This window comes from Melospiza georgiana, chromosome 5 (genome assembly GCF_028018845.1).
Source record: "Melospiza georgiana isolate bMelGeo1 chromosome 5, bMelGeo1.pri, whole genome shotgun sequence".
Taxonomy (NCBI): domain Eukaryota; kingdom Metazoa; phylum Chordata; class Aves; order Passeriformes; family Passerellidae; genus Melospiza; species Melospiza georgiana.
Genome location: NC_080434.1, coordinates 17,867,896 through 17,887,893, shown reverse-complemented (window position 1 = coordinate 17,887,893; position 19,998 = coordinate 17,867,896). Strand labels below are relative to the sequence as shown.

Below are 19,998 nucleotides of genomic sequence, written 5' to 3'. Positions count from 1 at the left end.
TCTAGAGCTTTTGCAGGGAAAAGTTAAGAGTTGTACTGTTCTGCTAATTTTGTGCTCTGTGTCCCTGTATACCTTCTGTTTCTGAAACACGCTGTTTTGGTGCTGCAGCAAGGTGATGTCTTGGATGGTGTGAGTGTACTTCGTAGCACTGGGAGTTTTACAATCGGATGTGTGCTCAGGCCGAGGAAATGGAGAAGGTGAATGCGAAGAAAGTGTTTTGGGTTGATGTTGGCACTGTGGTGTGAGAAGGGGCAGGTGTGGAAGAGTGCAGCGCAGCCTTCTCGGCTGGCCGTGCCCTGAGCTTGGACATCTCTGGCTGGGGCAGCAGGTTCGGCAGGGCTCGCTTGCTGCCCCACGCCCTCCAGCTCTGCGCGTCCGAGCGTTCCGGGGTTTGCCGGGGCACCTCGACACGCTTGTCCCGGTGCGGCAGCCCGGTGTCGGGGAGGGGGCCCGGGGGGCTGAGCGCCGAGCGGGGCCGGGCACGGCAGGAGCGGGGCCGGGAGCGGAGCACGGCCGGCCCGGGCTGACCCCGCCGCAGAGAGGGGAACCCCCGGGCTGGGGGGAAGGGGTCGGAAGGCGCTGCCCGGAGTGTCCCCCCCGGGGATGGGATTGCGGGCTGCCGAGGGGCCAGCGAGAGACTCCGAGACCACCGAGTGCGAGGGGCAGCGGCGCAGGAAGCCCGGCGGGGGCTCTGCCTCCCCTGCCGGGTCCCGGCGGGCCGGCCCCGGGGCTGCCCCGCCGCCGGATGCCCAGAACCACTCGCCCCGCACCGACCGGGCTGCAGGAGGAGGAGGAGAGGAGGAGGAGGAAGAGTAGGAGGAGACCGGGCGCTTTCACTCCTGCTGACTGCTGAGGCAAAAGGCAGAAAAAGGAGGAGGGGAATAAAAAGTAAAGAGGGGGGAGAGAGAGTGAAAGAAAACTAAGCCCAGCTTTTGCCGGTGCTGCTTGGATTGGATCTGGTTTGAGTTTCCTCTCTGCTGGCTTGAGCAGCAAGAGAAGGAGGAGTGGGGGGAAGTCGCTCACTCTTCCTCTGAAGCTCTGAAGCTTTAGCAAACGTGCTGGTGCCTGTGCTGCCGGGGAGCTGCCCGGGTGCAGTTCCTTCGCAGCATATTGCTCTCGCTGCCTGGACTTCTCGAGGACCTGGAGGAAAAAGACATCACAAACCTGACAGTTGCTCACTGCCTATAGACTTGTCACTTTTTTTTTTTTTTTTTTTTTTCCTAGGAGATTCTTTTTTAAAAGTATTTTTCTCCCGTGTCTCAGAGCAGCAGTTCCTTGAGTGGCTTTGAAATCCATTGCTTCCTTATCAACTTCGGGAGATATTTAGAAAAACTTTTACCCCCTCTCTTCTGTTCTCATAGCCAAAAAAAAAAAAAAAGAAAGAAAAAAAAGATAAAAGGACAAAAAAAGATAATCCTTTTGTGGGGGAGGGGAGATGATCGTGCTGATGTGGAATAAGTGCTCCTGCTGTCTCCTCATACTAGCCGCGGTCCTGATCGTGGAGAGCTCCCAGCTAGACAGCTCCAGCTCCAAGGTGAACTCCATCAAGTCCACCCTGATGGGGGAGGCTCCAACTCAGGCAACCAACAGATCTGCAGGCATCCACCAGGGACTGATGCTTGCTAGCAGTAAGAAGGGCAAAATGCTAGAGCAGATGGGAAAACCTCCCAAGCACTATCACCGGCAAGGAGAGGTAGGACGTGGCTTCATTGCTTGAGTGTCTGTCCGTGTGCTGTATGTAAATAATTGCTGGTCTTCCCCCTCATATTATCTTCAGAGCTTTAATATCCTAAATTAATTAATTTACTTCATTGGGCTTGCCTGGGACAATATAATCTCATAGTAGATGTTAAGAACTGTGCAAGTGGGAGGTTTAAACCATTCATTTTTCTCTGTAGGGTTGATAACTGATGGAAGAAAGAGCAATCTATAAAACTATCATCTTTTCTTTTTTTCCACTCCTTCAAAAGGCTGCCAGAAGCAAAGGAAGAAATTTCTTGATAACTCTCAAGACAGTAAATGAGTTGAATTTGAATAGGTGGGGAAAATTTGAACGTGAAGTAAAAAATTCACAGCAGTGTAACAAACTTGGTTTTAGAAATCACACCTGGAAAGTTGATCTCTGGTATCTTTATCCTTGGTGAGAATAAAAAAGCATGCTATCCCTGTGGTATACTTTAAGGTACAGTCCTTTGTTTAATAAGACAGAAAACTAATTCTATGTTCCTTGTCCAGCATATGCTTCAATGATTGTGGAAGTTTTGTTTGGTTATGAGAGTTGGAATGTAAAGAAGATAGAAAAGGTTATAGAAAAGAAAAAGAAGGTTAAGGGGAAAAAACCCCAACACTCTGACTTGCTTGTGCAGTCTTCTTTCCTCCCTACCCTGTCTGGAAACTTTCAAGTCTGATAGAAAATAATCTTCCTTCAACTGTCTTTGCGCTAAACTATAAAGCAACATTTTAAATCATCAGTCATGTTCTTCCTCTCAAGTCTTGACTTGGATGGTACGAATGTTCGTGTTGTGATGTTGAAAGAGGTAGACTTCTTCAAAAAATGTAGATTTTATTGGGTATTATTAGTATCTCTAAATACAGCTGCTTTTCATAAGCAACATTGTAGCAGCAAGAGAGTGTGCCAACATTCAGCACTAAAAAGGCAAAATACTCGATGCCTGAAGGGTCTGTACTTGCTTAAACTTTCCTTATAGCAGCAGAGAAGCTGAAAATTCAAGTAATCCACTGAATTTGCTAAAGTGTTTCACATCAGCTTCCTAATAATTGAATGTTATAGTTTGGTTTTGTGTGCAAGCATAGTAACAGTAGTGGTAGTTTTGGTTTTTGTGTCTGAGAAATTTCCAAGCTTTCTTTCCGTAGCCACTCAATTACTTTATAATTTGCGCAGATTTTGGTTGCCTCTCCTTACCTCTAAGCAAAGTTTAGCAAGAGATGCTGTGATGAAGTTTCATATTACTAAAGTACTGTGCTCTTCTCTAGTTCACATTTTACTAATTACAATTGCATTGCTATCACCTTCAGGAGACAGAGGTGCCCAATGCACCTTCGTATACGTTCTCCTTGGATTTTCTTTTGTTTTCTACGTATTCACAAAATGTCCAAATACAAGTCCTGTTTTCCCCCTGAGTGTTAGCAGTCTCATGAGTTTTGTGAGTCTCTGCTGCCCAGCTTTTGCCTTTTGGAGAAGTCTTGCCACCTTCCCCCATGTACAACATCCTCAGCACTTCACTGTGTATTCAGTGCAATGTTGAGAATATTTGATTATAATTCACCCAGTTCCTGAAAAACAATTTGTGCTACCCACTGGTTGTGTTTGCAAGATTTGCCCCTAACTTGCCAGCCAGGACTGGGATTTCTGGGCGCTTCTAGTTACTGGCATGAGCTCACAAGGCACACTTCAAGGGAGAGATGGCTCTGTAAGTATCTGTAGTGGTAGAGGAGATGTCATGCCTATTAAGATTTCATGTTTGTAGCATAAGCAAAGACCCCCAGAGAATTGGTGGCTGTGACTCCCAGGGAGTGAAGCCTGACCTCCCATCAAGGGCTGTCAGCACTGAATTTACCCTCTCTCTCTGAGATTCTGTCCCCAGATCTGGCATGGCCTCACACAGATGCATGTGAAAATGACACAGATTTGCTCCCTATAATTCTAGATGCTACTTTTGGCCATCTGCCTGAAGCAACACAGTTAATGCAGAATTGCAATGGAAAGAAGAAAAAAAGGAAAAGACAAGGAAAAGAAAATGAAAAAGAGGAAAGAAAAAAAGGAAAAGAAAACAATAAAGAAAAGAAAAATAAAAAAGAGAAGAAAAGAGAAAAAGAGTATGTTTTCTGAAAAGGTTTTCTCTTTGGTGATACTTCCAGCTGTAGGGCTGGTAAGCCTCTGCATTTTTAACAGCGGGGTCATGCATATCAACCAATTAAAACATGATATTTTCATAATCTTTTTTGAAGTACTCTCATATTAGGTTAGTATTTAATTTGTTTAGATTATGGGACTTTGCACTGAAGTTTACCATGCCACTTGCAAAAGGGCAGGCCTATGCATTTCTTTCTAAAACAATCTGTTGAATTAGTGGAATTTGTAATGTCTCAAAAGTAAGAGTATCTTTTATATCTTGGCAACATTAGATGGTGAATTGAGTGTCTTGTTTACAACTAGGAAATAGTTTTAATAAGGACCAAGGATATGCATGTTAAAGATAAATTAATAGAATTTTGCTGTTGTAAAATATCTGAGCTGTGCTTTCAGCTCTGGATTTACATGTGGTGGAAATCACCAAAACTGATGAAAGTCCCATCAGCCTACAACCTATTTGCTTTTCAATTATGTTAATTCTGAGGACTACGAGCAACTTGGGAGTGTTTAATCAGCGATAAATCAACTGATACAATAGTTGATGGCTTATCTGGAGTGTTGATGTTTTTCAGCTGGTAGTTACAGTGCTTCTGCCCAGAAAGGGAAGATCCAGTGCTCTTTTGTCAGGCAAAGTTCCAGTTTAAATTAATGAAAATACTCATATGAGCAAAGCAAGTTGATCCAGCTTGCAGAGAGACTGGCGGGGCAAATGTGGATTTTAGTAGACTTAACATTTTTATGTCTTTCTGAGGAATATTATTTATTTTCTGGTCTTATTCCCTTTACTGCCTTGGATCAGCAGGGAATGAGAAGCACTGATGTGCTAAATCGGTGAGATTTCTTTCTCTTCACTGTTCTTTACTGTCACTGCTGCTTTTCCTCTTCTACAAACTGTTAATGTTTCCCCAATTTCACAGAGAATCAGAAAGTGTCTACAGCATTTGCGCAAGGGAAATTTTTGCTCAAAGCCAGTATTTTACAGTGCATGCTAATCTAGGTTACTTTGAGGAGGTCAGTATTATATCCTATCAGCTATTTATTTCCTTTCAAAACTTGATTTAGAGAAATGCTTCTAGGGATATCCAACACCTCAGTTCCATGACCTGTCTGTGAAAGTGTTCTGGACATATCCCCTCCCTAGGAAAATATGATACAGTGAACAGGGTCATAATTGACAGTGAAGATAGATTAATTTTTCTGTGTGTTAGCTATAGCTTCCACTGTGTTTGGGCAAGATCTCCCATGTGAGTGCTCTAGCTCAGCTATAGAGATGCAGCCTGAAAGGAAAGATAGAACATACTGTACAATGCTTGAATGGCCATGCTACAGATTCCTGGTTGATGACTTTGTAGCCTCTTTAATTCACTTCACCATCTTTTAGACTTCATGCCTCTGGGTTTGAGTCCCCTCTCTCCTCTGAGACGTGTCCCCTCTGTCAATGCCGGGGTTTGCGCACCTTCACACTCAATTGCCTTTAATGATCTGGCAGGTTGTGACCTACCAAGCTTTATTTCAAGTTATTTTCTCTCCTTAATCTATGGGTGCTATTATCTTCTTCTCTTCCCACCTCCTGGCCACAAGCTGTCGTTTCAGTTCATCCCCCAGCAAGATGTGTCTCTCATTCCCTTTGTCCCTTTGCTGCTGCATATCTGTTTGGGTTTGTGCTTCCCCTTGGGACTTTCCTTTCCCCATGAACATGTTGGGAGCAGTAGCAATGAAGGGAAGAACTGGGACATCCAGTAGAGGGAACTGACACATCTGTGGGGCTAAGGGATAATGAGGTCTGGAAAAGGGAGACAGGAGTGAAAAGCTGGGACAAGTTTTAGTGCTGCAGAGGCACAACAGACAGCTATCAGATAAGCCTTAGTATTCCAAATGCACTCGATTTAATGCTAAGATGTGTTTATTTTTTTTAAATTCTATTGCAGCTTGAGCTAAGATGTTTGAGACCACAGAAGCCAAACTAAAGAGGCATTTATTCAAATTACTAATTTGATACTGATCTCATACCTATTAACGCATGGACATACATGTGTTTCTTGGACAGGACATAGTTACCCACAAGGACTTGCTAGAAAATGTTTGGATGATGCTTTGTAGCGAGTAAAACAGCATGAGATGTAGTAATTGAATGCAGTGCCCTGACAATGTTACAATAAAATGTACCAAAGACACCAAAAATGTAACCACAATATCTTAAATAGCTAGCAACCAAGACAGTAAAAATTATTTCTTCGTGGGATTAAAAATAAATTAATTAAAATAGCTAGGAATTACATCCAGCAATAGCTGCCTTTAATTTTTTATTTAATAAAAAAAAAATACAGAATTGCTAAATCTGCAGAGGCCACCAGAGGATTAATTCCTTGCTCTTGCTGTTTGGTGTTAGAAATCTGGGTGACATACTGGTTTACTGGCAGCAGTCTTGCTAAATAACCTACTGGCTTCCCTCTTAACTGCAAAAAATGGGGTGCAGAGTATTATCTCCTTCCTGGGTCATGCTTGGTGTCTCCTTCAAATTGCTATTATTAACTAATGTCATAATATAGAGCAAAAGCTCCTATAAAGTAGCTTTACTACCAGTATTTCCTATTAGCTTTGCAACAATGCCTAGAAAATTTCTAGAACTCTGATGTGCTGCTGGGTGTGCAAGTACTTAGGAAGAGTCAGTTTCTGTATGGAAAGTCTGTCAGTGCTTAATGACAACACAGAAGATGATGAAGCATGATTACATTTTCCCCTCAGAAAAGTGAGTCTGATTAACTCATTATGTTTGATTAACTGATGCTTTGCAGATGCAAATATAGCACAAGTTTAATTTTGATCTTAATTATCTCAACACCGGATGTATCTTGCAAGCACTTCGTATCTCATGGCTTGTCAGTAGAGCCTTTGGTCCTTTTACACTTGTTCTTACAAATGCCTCACCCTGGAAATGTTGTTCAGGAGGAATTTAGCTCTGCAAAGGAGGAGCCCCATGAAGCTTCTGCTTCTGTTTGGTTTTCCAGCATGGCTTTCCTCTCCAGGTTTTGTATATCTGCTTATTTTTTTTAAGTATATCCAAACAAGTTTTAGATATATGTAAAAATATTAATTTGGAGAGCACTTTCAAAACAGAGAGCTTCCCCTCCTGCATGTACTTGCCAAGGTCCCTACCAAGTTCATGCTACCACCTGCATGCACACACGAGCTGTGGCTGGCAGGAATCAGGGTGTGGTGGGACACACCTGGAGCCAGCAGCCCCTGCTTGGCCCATCATTGCCATGGGGCTTGTCACCATGTCCTGTCGAGCTTTGTGTTGGTTTTGGCACCGCAGTCATGAAATGTGTAAGATGGATTTAAGGAGCTGGAGTTTGTGTGACACCATAGACATGGTGGAGACAGCTAGAAGCCATCATCATTTTGCTCTTCCTGCACTGGTAAAATTCCAAGTGTATTAAGAATTTTATATTTATTTTTTTCTTTTAGTGAACTGAAGATAGTCCTTTTGAAATCTTTATCTTTTACTGCTGTGTTCTAGGTGGTGTTTCTGGTACTTTTAGGTTGAAACCTATAGGAAGCTTCTATGAGCTTCATATCCATGGATGTGAAAGGCCAATAGAAAAGCCAAGAAGATCAGAAGATTTGCTTTGCTCCTCTTTTAAAATGATTCTTGCCTGAAAAAGTTTTTATTTTCATTAGAGACCATGAACTTCATCTCATCTTTTTTTCACCAAGTGTAGGATGTGCATTGGCAGTGTGTGTCCCCAAAACATCACTTTTCTTCAGTGTAACTTTTCCCCTTTTTGGTTGAAGGTCAAATTTATTCTAATGGAAATTGTAATGAACATTAAGCAATTTTCAAATTGTAATGAAATGTGGAAATAGATGATTTATGGTATTTCCCAGCTAATTGCAGAATCCTTTGCTCCAGAATGGGCTACAGAATGTAGTGCTAGAGAGCGAGCGAGATGGCTTAAAAGGATACATATGTTCATACTAAAGGACAGCATAATACTAAATCACAGCAATCTTCAAATAAAATAATGAGTTTTGTTCATCTTGGTTACAGTTTTTGGGGGATAGGCCTTAAATGCATCTATGATTTATACATTTTTTTTCACACAAACAGAACCTGAGTTATGAAAATAAATGGAATACAAACACGCAGTGGGAACATGGATTTCACTCATTCAGCAGCTATTTTGTTCTTACTAACGGAAAGAGCAGAGCAATGCTACAAAAAAGAAAGAAAAAAAAACTTAAAAGTTGTTGAGTTTCCCCCCCCTCAAAGCACATAAGCACACGGTTCAGCCCCTTGGGACTTTCTTAAAGCTAAGCTTTGATATGATTGAATTTTCATATGCATAGTAATGAATCTTTGAGACATGCATGTTGCACATGTGTAGTGCAAATGGCACTGGTTTAGCATTTTTAGCAGTAAGCAAAGGCAGACTGCTCTGCACATGCTTGAGAATGAGGTGTTGCTTCACTCTGCAAGCCCTCTGCCTCATTCTCTGTGCATCATGTAAGTGTGAACCAGGCTGTGCATGCTTTTAAAAGCATATTTATCGGTCCAGTGAATGAGAGGACAGGGTTCAGTTCTACGTGTTTTGGCAGCTTGCCTTGAGTAAAGCAGTGACTTGCTGTCAGCATGATCTCCTCTCTGCAATCTGAAATGACTACAGTGGAGATCTCTTAAAGGAACTGCGAACACAATGCGTTGATGTTGCAGCAGGAAACTTTTATTCTTGGAATCTCATTCTTAACTGGAACAGCATCAGGGAAAGTAGTGCATCTGGTAGGGGAAGATCTCCTTTACTTTTCCTTTTGCACAGAGCAAGGTAGCTTCCCAAACTGGGTTAGTTTTTGAGATTTTTTTTGCTATATGTCCCTACAGAAAATGGTGCACCTCTTCTTGGCAGTCTGAAAAGAAACTAAACTGGACATTCTGCTGTGGCCTGACCAGTCAGGATCAGTACATATTGCAGTGTACTTGCCATATTTCTTTGTTTCTTTTCTTCTGGCTTGAAAATGAGAGCAGAGACCCCTCCCACCCAGTTTGTTGTGGACTAAGGATACTGTTTTCTACCTCAAAAATTAAAAGTTTGTGTTTCTTTCTGTCTTCTGGGGTTTTTGGTTGCCCACACAGAGAATGAGCTATGAGTCTTTTACTCTCCCTCTGGTAGGAGTACTAGGTGCGTACTTCCTTTCTTTTTTAAGCATCATCTCCCTCTCATTCTTCAGGAGGGAGGGAAGACAGGACATAGCAAATGGTCATGTTTTACCAGACCTGCCATTCTTAAATTTCAGTTTATCATCCACTGAGGTAGCAATAATGACACCATCTGGCTCACATAACCAACCACTCTGTGTGAACTGAATGCTATGGGGTTGCCCAGTGAGACTGAAAGTTGTTCTTTCAGACCTGTACAGTTGCTGTTACTCCCAACAAAGCTAAATTTCCATTTGTTTATTATTCAAAACCAATTCCTTTGGTAGGGTGAGAGAGTGCTGGTGTAGGTCAGAATTAAGGAATGGAAATTTTGGGAACCAAGGAAGAACCATGAAAATAGGAGTTTGCCATCTTCTCTCCACACTTTCTCCATATGCAGCCAAATGTTGATGTTGCCTCATGTCATCTTACAGGTAAAGAGAAAAACTGCCTAGGCTTGCAAGTCTACTTTATAGTTTGGTGGTTAGTACTAAACTGCTTAGCTGCATAAAATGTTTTTGTAATTGTTTAAATAAATACTTAGTTCTTAAATTGCTCTTTAGGAATGCTTGTAAACTTCTGTGCTTGGATTTGTCCCCATTGCTATCTTCCAGACATCCCGCTCCTCGCCAGGAAAATGGCTTTTTAACAAGAAGAATACTCTGGAAATTACTTTCTGAGAGGGTCCTGGCCACAGCAGCTGCAACAAATTGCCACTGAACTTCAGTCCCAATTGATTTTTATTGCTAAAAGGATAAGTGACCAAGTGTATACTTGTATTATAGCTTCACGACAGTTTATTAAGTATCAAACTGTAGTGTGTGATCTTGTCTAACCAGAAGATTAAGGTTTTCCCTGCGAAGAAAAATTTCCCTCAGACTTTGTACTGATGCTTAAGCTGCAAGCAGGTGTGAAAGTCCTGCCAGTCCCAAACTGTTCTGTGGTTAGGCTGGCTTAGGGTTAGGCTGTTCTGTGGTTAGGCTGGCTCTTCCTCTGCTGGGGCTGGCCGGTGATGTCAGCACAAGCGGAGCTATAACAGCATGCGGCAGCTGAGAAGTCAAAGCACCGCAATCCATTGCGTGTTGGTCCACCTCCTGCTGAGGAAACAAGTCCATGGGGGGCATTTCCTGAGCATGAGGGTTTTGAGTGGCAGCACAGCTTCAGCATAGCTCAGATTGTGCTAATTGTGAAGCATTTTTGGCATGATTTTCCAAATAAGCAATACAGAGCCCAGGAAGGTAAATAAAGGATGAAGCAAAATCTTGAGATGGTACAGGAGGCATGCTTGTGTCCTTGAGCAGGATTTGCCACCTGGAAAGGAGGTGCAGGTGTGCTTGCCCTTGTCTCAGCCTCTCTGCTTTAGCTTTGAGGATCCCTCCTTCCCCAGACACGCTGGCCTCGCTGTCACTGCTGTAGCTTTGGGGCTTGGGTTTGGTTTTGTCCAATGAATTTAAAAGGCTGATGCCTTTTCTTAAGCACTATCCTCTCAAGTTATCAGTGAAGAATAGATAAGAGAATCTTTATTTCAGGCATACATGTGCACTCCAGGTGCAAAGGGAACTCTTAAACTGTTTATGAGCGCACAAAGCCCCATGAACAAAGAGGGCAGAAAAGAACGTTGTCATTTTAAGGAAAAATATGTTTTAAGGCCCTGTTAAAAAATAAAGCCAAAACAGAGCTGCAAATGGGCTTCAGATTGTCTGTGTAAGAGAGATTAACACCCTAAAAATCTCTTATAGGCTTGTGCCACAGATAGTCCCAGTTAGCCAAGATGCCATTTGAGTGGTTATCCACTGTCAGGCTCTTGTCTTGGAGAAGTACCCACAAATGCCTTTTCCAATAGGCATACACAGGTAAGCAGGATATCACTGCCTTGACTCTGTTTTAAAGGTTTTAGATGACTAGAAGTCAATGGAGACATTGTATGAAAGGTGTGATAGTGGGGTGTGAGTTCCAGATCTGGGTGCCCTTGTCACTTTTAAGTTTGGTGAGGTTGAAGTCTATTTTACTGTTAAAGGGTCAGAAGGGTCAGGGACAGTTAAAAATGAGAGAAAACACATTACTTTAACAGTCATGTGAGGATATCTTAATTTGTTTCTAACAGCTTTGAGGTACACTGAGGGTAGCGTCCATAGCGATGGTGACAATTCACTACCCAAACAAAAGTGATGAACTTGCTCCCCTCTTGCACACTGTTTTCCAGCAGATGCACCAGAAAATTTGGCTATAGACACAATTTCATGCTGCCAGAAATACTACACTTCTGTTCTTTGCTCTGCAAAATATGCTGCTTTATTGCCCTTCTTATCCAAGAAATGCCACACACTTCTGCACAGAAAGCCATCTCTAAGGTTTGGCCCTGTTTACTGATAGGATGAGTCTGAAATGTATTTATGTACCCACCTCCCTGAATGTTTTCAGTGGGAATTAGGTTCTTCATGCATTTAGGGAGTGTAGTCATGGTCTTTTCCATGCACAAGAGTAATTCAGAGGAAGTTGTGTGTCTGAGACTTGGTGCAAGGCATGCTCAGGGACAAGGACCTCTCTTCTCCTTCATCACCTATGTAAGGTAATCCAAGTTTGGTCATCAGAATAATTTGTTATAATTATTATTACAGAAAGTTTAATCAGAATAATTTATCCTGTTCCCTCAATGATGAAATAATTATGTAAAAAATCAGTTATAGGTCATATCTAATGTAGCAGACACGGTTACACCAGCCCTTCTCTCTGGGTTACAATCTTCATCCAGAGTAACTTATGTCTTAAACCAGCATATCTTTTTAAATTTTTTTTTCCTGTAAAACTGGACATGGATGCAGAGATGTTGCAAGGAGAGCTGTAGTGCTTGTCTTTAATGAGCCTCTTCCTGACCCACCCTGTGTAAAGCAGTTGACACATCATGTGTTGTGCAGCTGGGACGGCTACCCTGGCACATATCTCTGATATGTGAACTTTTTGACTTTGGCCTTTTGGAAGCACTGGTCCCATGCTGTTCTCTAGAGTCATGTTTAAGTCATTTTCCAGATACTGTGGATATAGGGCCGGTAGGAGCAAAAGCTGCAGTGGAGTTCACGAGTACAGATTTAGCTGATTCTGTGAAAACAGATTGCACAACATAGACTGACAGTTTCTGGATTTGATTTTCTCTCTTTCCTTGGTTTGACCTCCAGTGCTCCTTCTGTCAGCTGGTCAGTATTTGGTTCTGTAGTTGTTGAGCTTGTGCGTTGTGTGTGTATGTGTGAATAGGTTTTTTTTTGTTTTTTCTTTTTTTTTGTGGAGTTGTTGTTTTAATTTTGCAATGTAGCCCTTTCAATTTGAATTTTACTCCTTGATCAAAAGGCAGGCCAGTTTCTGTGAGGCAGCAACTGGAGGGCTTAAAGGGTGCTGAGGTGGCACAGGGGTGAATTTCAGGCAGGATGATCCACACCGCTGAGCAGTCTGAGGAGACAAGAACAGCCATGGACAAAGTTCATGTCCTGTCAGTGGAACAATGAATATCTCTGTCCCTGTGGTACAGGAAGCTCAGCTGCTCCTGATGCTTTTGACTCTACTGGAAGTGTTGGTTCTTGTTTGCTTTGACCATTTGTTGGTAAAATGGCCACTGCTTTTACTTTTGATCCCCTTCTGCCCTAAATGACCCTATTGTCAGGAAATCAATTTAAAGAGTAGCTACTAGAGAACATTATGTGAACATTTGATCAAAATCAAATTGCTCCATCTTTGGTCTTCAGATACTTATGCCAATGGAGCTATAGCTCAAGTACAAAAACTTTAAAGAAACAGAATTGCCAAGATATAACCCATTTCATAACTGATTAGAATAACAGAAAATTGATCAAAAATAAGCAGGATTAAACAGCCATATTTTACTATACAGGGAGGTTATGAGCAAAGCTTCACATAAACATTTCAGCACTGATGCTGTTCAACTTACTGGCAAATTTTCTGGAAAATGGGCACAGAAATTTTGAAAAAATTTATTGTGTGTCTTTTTGCTTTTCTTTCTAATTTCCTCAAGAATTTTGCTAATGAATAAATCCTTCCCTTGCAAATTATCATTATACACAGGGCTGAGTATCTTTAAAGTTTTGAAAAGTCCAATGTTTCCAGAGTTGTTGCAGTTTTGATGGAAACTACTCTGATGCCAGGGAAGTACAGGGTTGGTTGGCTCTGTCTACAAATAGATAAAAAAAACTGAGGACAAAGAGCAACTCAGAATTACAGTCAAACTCTAATAACCACCTCTTTTATCTTTGAAGTAAATTTGACCAGAGATTTTAGGAGCCTAAGCAGAATTCACATGTTGTAAGTCCTGGTATATGTATGTTTGTGCGCATGTCTTTGCCTGCTTTCACCAGATCCTTCTCTGCATCAGGCAAAAGTTGGAGTTCACAAAATATTGTGTTCCCTCTGTTGTTTTCCCCTTGCAGCAGTCTCTGGTCACCATCTCTGACTTAACGAGCATTGATAGTATTAAAATATAAGTTTTAAACCCTCCTTTGATCTTCTCTTCCACCTGCAAACTCCAAAAGAGTTAAAAGCCATGGTTAACACACATGTTTAAATACTTTGGCATTCAAATTTGGATTCCAACCATGCAGGTTCAGTAAGAAACTTGGCAGGACTGCTGCCTCTTCACTGTGCTTGACAGCAAGGTGTGACATCTTGTGACCAGTTGATTGATGTGAAGATACTTGGTGCATTTATGGTTAATGCAGCACATGAATTTTGGTAGATGAGACCAAGTCCAGTCTGCTCCTTTCTCTAAAGCACATGTGGAAAGGAACTTGCTATCCTGAACTTGTCTGCTTGCTAAAATCTCTGACACCTTTTTTGCTGGTAAAAAAAAATCCCAGCTAATTGTGTGTTATTTGTTAGTTCTGCTGGTTTTGTGCATATGGTGTATTAGCTATCTGAGCAGAGCATTTTCAATGGCTCTGTAAAATATATTTACAAGGGCCACAAATGCTTTGTTGGTTGGACTTCAAGCATAATACTTGGTTGGCTCAGTCATCAGTTATGCTAAATTTATATGGCATTGATTCAAAAGAACCTGTCAGTGTATGCCATCTGAATTTCTCCATCAGAAAAATCCTCCTCTTTGAAAGAGCTATATGATATTTTAAGGAACTAAAAGCACTTGGAAGATGATAACATAGATAACCAATCCAAACATTTACACAATAGGGAGTATTTTTAGAGAAGAGAAACACAGAAGAAATTAAATGTCATAAAGTTTAATAGGAAGTGCACAGGTTGAATATGGCCCTGCTTAAATCAATATGCTTTTAAACAGTAGTTTTTCTAAACATGCCTTGGAATATTTTTATTTTTAAAAATGCATATCTAACAAAAAAAATCTTGGAATAAAAAGAATCTGTTTTTTTTTTGTTTAGTTGTTCAATGTAAAAAAAAGGTGCTGTTTTCACAATTGGTACAGATTCTAAGCAGAAAAATATCATAATTTATTGCTGAAAGGAAGAATATTTGTTTTGAGAACCTGCATTTGCTCTTGAATCAGCAGGTTATGCTGCATTCATTTCATATCCTTCTCAGCTTTCATGCTCTCTCATCCATCTCTTTCTGATATTATATTAAACTCTTGAGTGTATAGAAATTTAGGTTCCCAGGATTCTGAGTTAGACTGGAACTCAATTCATCTGACAGACTTTGGAAACTGGGACTGTAATTCCCAGTTCATTTAGATGCTTAATGATCATTCAGTCTTCTGTCTGTGTTCCTACTTGCTCACTCACTTTTTACACAGTAGGAGTCAGTCAGTCTTCAGATCAGAAGCATATGGTACCCCTCCAGCAGACAAACATTTTCCACCAACATTTTGAAGAGAATGAAAATCTAAATAAATAACCCCCAAGGCTGAAAGCAGCCTATTCACCAAACAGCAATTCCACAGGAAAAATAAATGTTCAGCAAAGTGATCTTTCATTTGAAAATTGGATCCAGACTCTACAAACCGAGAAGGGTGAGCAACTGTGTCATATGTGGTGCAATGCAGTTTGTCTGCAAAGTGTGCTGCCACAAGGTACTGATGTTCTGCTTATGGGGAAAAGCAAATTGGGAAAAAGTTAAACAGTTTGTTTGCCAGCAAACTGTTGAAATCATGATACCATGAATATTATCCCTCATGAATTATAAATGGTTAATGCGTACGGACCATCCACCAGCTAGTCCAGAATGATGCAATTCAGAACAGATTCATCTTTCAACACTTTGTTTTGAAAAGTGTAGATTTTTGTTCTTTGAAGAAAGATGGTAAAATCTGAAAGGCAAACAAAACTTAGTCTTTTGGAAGGTCAGACACATAGTTCCATGTTTATCTTTTGCTCTAATATTGTAGTTTCTCGGTAAATTAATCATTGTTGCCTTGTTTTTTTTTGCAAGGAATTCACTTCTTCCATGGAGCTAACTTCAGTAGTAGTAGTAGTATCTTATTGAGAATGGAGGAAGGAAAAGTACTGTAAGGACAGTTATCCTGTCAAAATGCAGTGTTATAACTCAGCTGCCTTTTCAAGTAGCCATGTGAATTTGAAATCAAAGGGATCTTTTCTGAAAAGAAAAATCACTGTAAGTATTATAACTTAGAAAATACCATTTTTCCTCAGTTGCACTGATTTTTTTTCCACCTGTGCAAGTCATCTGAATTGAAAGGAAATTTCAGCAATATATAAAAACTAAATCCCATATCTTTGGGCTTCAGGCTAAGGTGAATTTGTGCTTAAATTGATTTAGCAAGTAATCAGTCAGAAAAAGATTTTATGAAGGTAACTAAAGCATTTCTACCTTTAAAATACTTAGAAAATTTTGGCCAAGGACATAATTTTAGGAGTGGTATAGTAAAGACAATATCTATAATTTTCCTTCTGTAATAGTATATGCTAGTATGATATTTTTTATATTATATATGGCTTACATATCTGTACATATGTGCCTATATACTAAGACCATTTATCATATGTGGATTAAGCGTGAAGTTTAAAATTTACTCTCTGGGGGTTTTTGCTGATACTGTGTTGTTATTAGAACTGCTTTTGCAATCTCTAGTAACAAGAAAAGGGAAAACACCATAAAAGAAGTTCAAGAGGTATTGATAGAAACACAAAACCTTCAGTTCTTGTTAGTGGGAAAAAAACCCTTAAAGAAATTTGGTCTTTTGAAAACAAAATTATTCATGATTTTAAAATTAATTATTCAGTCTTACTAAATGCTAAAAGCATAGCAAATTTCCTTTCCTAAATAGTTTTGAAGATAAGGTTGGAGTCTGGAAATAAAGTAAAATTATTATAAAACAGATTGCTTTAAAAATGGCATAATGTGCTTTCATGTGTATTGCTTTCTAAAATTTAAATTTAGTCAGTTCACAAACAGGATGAGAATTTTCAATCTCTTGGAGATTAAACCTTTCCTGAGATCAGGCTGTGCACTTTTTCTGGTTCACTCATTAACAATAGTCATAATTTTGTGATTGCTTTTTGGTCAAGAACATTGCTGTTCATGCACATACTAGAGAATATTACTGTCTGAATTCGGGTTAATAAGTGTGATAAATGAGGGGAAATATTTACTGTGTTAAGGAAATTCAGAAAACAACTGATTTTAGATGGATCTGATGGCACAATTTAGCATTATCCCTTACTTCAGCAACCTGATTTCAGATGGAAAGACTAATCAGGACATTTGTAGCACAAAGCTAGTGTTTCTTTGGCTAAAGAAGCTTTGTTGAAGCATAAAATAATTTCTGCTTGAAGGGACTGCTTTGACTAGAGTCTCCCCCCCAAAAATAACCACAGTAATAGTAAGGGTAAGATTGGTCTCATATAGATGTGCAGAAATGTGAATTGTTAACTTCAATCTGATTCCTTGTTACTACTTGTCATATTCCTGTGGAAATTAGTGGGAGATTACAAATTTCTACCAACAGCAAGTCTGGCTCTGCAAATAATTTTATATTCTTTTAATTCCTATCATTTTAAATCACAATGGCACCAAAAAAGCCTGCATTAATTCTTTCCTCTTATAACTGTGCATCTTGGCATATCTGACATCCAGCAGTAGTTAGGAATGCCAGCCAGCCTTCCATGTCTGTTTTTATGAAGTTGTATGCCAGTTGAAACTGCCCTACAAATATGTGTTGGCTTTGTCCTACCCCTCAGCTTCAGAGCCACATTTCAAAACATGGCTATAATGCTTTTTTGCTTGTATAGATAGATCTGTTAGCTGGTGTTTCTGTGTTGTGTTTATCATGAAAACTCGTTGGAAAACTCAGTTATAACCAATTATTTCTAAACTACTTCCTACTTGGTAAGGTAAGGATTGGATTGATAAAACAAAGAAGTGTTCATTTGATGTGTGGTTTTGTGACTCACTGGGTAAAACTATTTATGCTGTGTGACTCCAGTAGGTTTTCAAACAACATCAAGGAGATATTTATTGGCACTGCTGGTTTTGTGGCATTGAGTAAAGAATAAATAAGTGTAAAGGAACAGCTGTTTGAAGTTCTTCTAGGAGAATTTAAATCCCATATTTTCCAACAATGTGAATGAGTCTGCATTTGAATGCTAAACCAGAAAAGTTTATGGTGCATATGGTACCTATTTGAATTTTTTAAATGTCTAATTTCTGCCATGGAAATGGAGGCCAGCTTGAGTTATTTATTGTGGGATGCAGAAGGAAATCACGACCCTTTGCAGGGACACGTTAGAATCCCTGCACCATTCAGCCAGTTTTCTCCTGTCACACCTACTTAAATTTTCAAAAAGAAGCTTTAATGTATTGAGTGTGCTCTGGATCTTACTAGTTCCGAGCACTTATGACAGCTTTCAGAGATTGCTGGTGGCTCCCAGTAGATTGTAATTCTAGAAACAGGAGCCTGATGCTAAGCATCACCACCTGTTCCCCATTATTTTCCTTCAGAAGAAAACAATGCAAGTATAAGATTACATACTAATGGAACTCATTTTCACTAAATAGGTACATTTGGTCACATGTTATTTGGTGGCCCATAAAAGAAAAAGAGGAAAATAGTATGCTGTTTTCAAAAGGGAGAGGCAAATAAAACTTAAATTCAGTTTCCTAACTAGGATAGCTAAACCAAATTCTTCCATGACAGGTATACCAATATGCACTATATAAGTACATACAGATAGCTTGTTGGAATAGCTGTGTTTTCAATTTGATTTGTTGTCCTATCCTAAAAGGCTTTGGACTTCATTAATCTCTTTGTAAATTCCCTTTAGAGCTAGATTTGAACCTTTTTGGCATTTGCCCTGAATTCCTATTTCTGCTTTGCTTAAAACAATGCAGGTCTCATCTCTAACCAAGGTTTCTCTACTGCCCCTCAGTAAAAAAAAATATAAGAAGCTATAGCACGGTTATAATGACACTTGCAAGTTAAGTAGCTCTCTGTTATAGTCTGTTGTTATTTGCCATACACCAGCGTGGTCCCATGTTGTATCTCTGCTATAAAGTCATGTGACATATATCTAGGTAATGAAGGAATGTTTAAAATGAACTCATCACTGCTTTTCTTATCAGGTGAGAAAAGTGTTTAGTATGGTGTATGCACATGTAGGCAGTACATTTTTCAAGCATAGGAGCATGTGTATGTCTCCCTCCCTGGAATCCTGAACACATCAGCATTCATGTAGAAGCTGTGATAGCCTGGCCTGCTCAGGGTACTCACCAGTCCTGCTTTTGGGTGCAGACCAGCCTCTAAAGTTGTATCTATATATCTGCTTCTTGGCAATTCTTGTTGCTGTTTTCCCTTTTGCTAATATCTTATTCCCAAGACCATTCTGAAAAAAACCAGCTTGTTTTTTTTTTTTGTTTTTTTTTTTTTTTTTTTTTAAGAAGTTTTTCCCTGCTTGTGTTGCTTGGTGATTCTTCTCTGAGAATCCATATAAAACTGTTGGTAGCCTTTCTTCTTAGTCTTGTTGTTAGCCTCCTTTCTAGCCTTAGTCTTGCTTCTTGCAAACTCTTCAGTAAAAAGTGGTGGGTTTTTTGAGATAGCATACTTTTTGAAGTGTGCTACTTCCAGATTTTTACAAGCAAGGTTCAGCAGTTCATTGAATGGCAGCAAGTTAAGGGTGACTTTATCCAATTCTTGCACCTTTGGGGAGATGAGGTGTTATTAGCAGTGTTTCTTCACTGTTCGTGCTTGGGAGACAAACCCTTCAGTCAGTAATCCCATCAAAATTAATGGGGTCATGTGTGTGGGATTCTTTGTAGCTACTTAAATCAATTTTCTGGAGTAGGTTTGGTGGCTGTATGAGGCAGCCGAAATGGAAGTACTGTCTCAGCCATAATTACCAATGGAAAAGACTTAGGATCAGGCCTTTGATCTGGTTTATTCTCTCAGATGTGTTTGTTCTGTAGTATTGGACTGGATTCTTAACTCTGAAGCTGGGGTTTTGCACAGAGGAAGCAGAAATAGATTTATGGAGTGCTCTATAGCTGCTTTTTCTGAATGAATTACTGCTCTAATGACATTTATTCAGGGACTACGTTTGTCTGCAAATCAGGTTATTTAAGTTTTTAAGAGTTTCATTTCAGATGTACCAAATGGATTTTGGTGGACATTGTCAGACCATGACATTACTCAGTACATAGATAAATGGATGTGGTGTTTCTGAAAAATGGACAGACACCGTCTTAGCTTTTCTGTGATCAGAACAAAGCATTTCTATGCCTCTTTTCAAAAGTGTGTCCAAGTTGCTTTAAAATAACTGAAAGTGAATGCTTCCAAACAGCAGAAAATTTACATTTAATAATTTTTCTTCTGCCATGTATTGATGACCAGCTCTTCAAATCTTTAATCATGAGGTAAGTCTGCAATGAGTAAATCTATTTTGAAGCTCAGTGAAACCATGGGATCACTGTGAGGACTATTCACATTAGGGAGAGATTATAA

General features: G+C 40.0%; 1 protein-coding gene across 2 annotated transcripts in view; it reads left to right on the top strand.

Moving 5' to 3' along the window:
- Positions 1–19,998, top strand: part of DKK2 (dickkopf WNT signaling pathway inhibitor 2) — a 72,888-nt gene that overhangs the window by 32,329 nt on the left and 20,561 nt on the right. Inside the window, exon 4 of one of the 2 annotated variants that reach the window (XM_058025252.1) lies at positions 1,485–1,693. In XM_058025252.1, the coding sequence (XP_057881235.1) occupies positions 1,559–1,693 (135 nt within the window). In that variant the 5' untranslated portion in view covers positions 1,485–1,558. Of the gene's footprint in view, positions 1–1,435; positions 1,694–19,998 lie in introns of those variants that run through there. The other variant, XM_058025251.1, reaches the window with a different exon arrangement.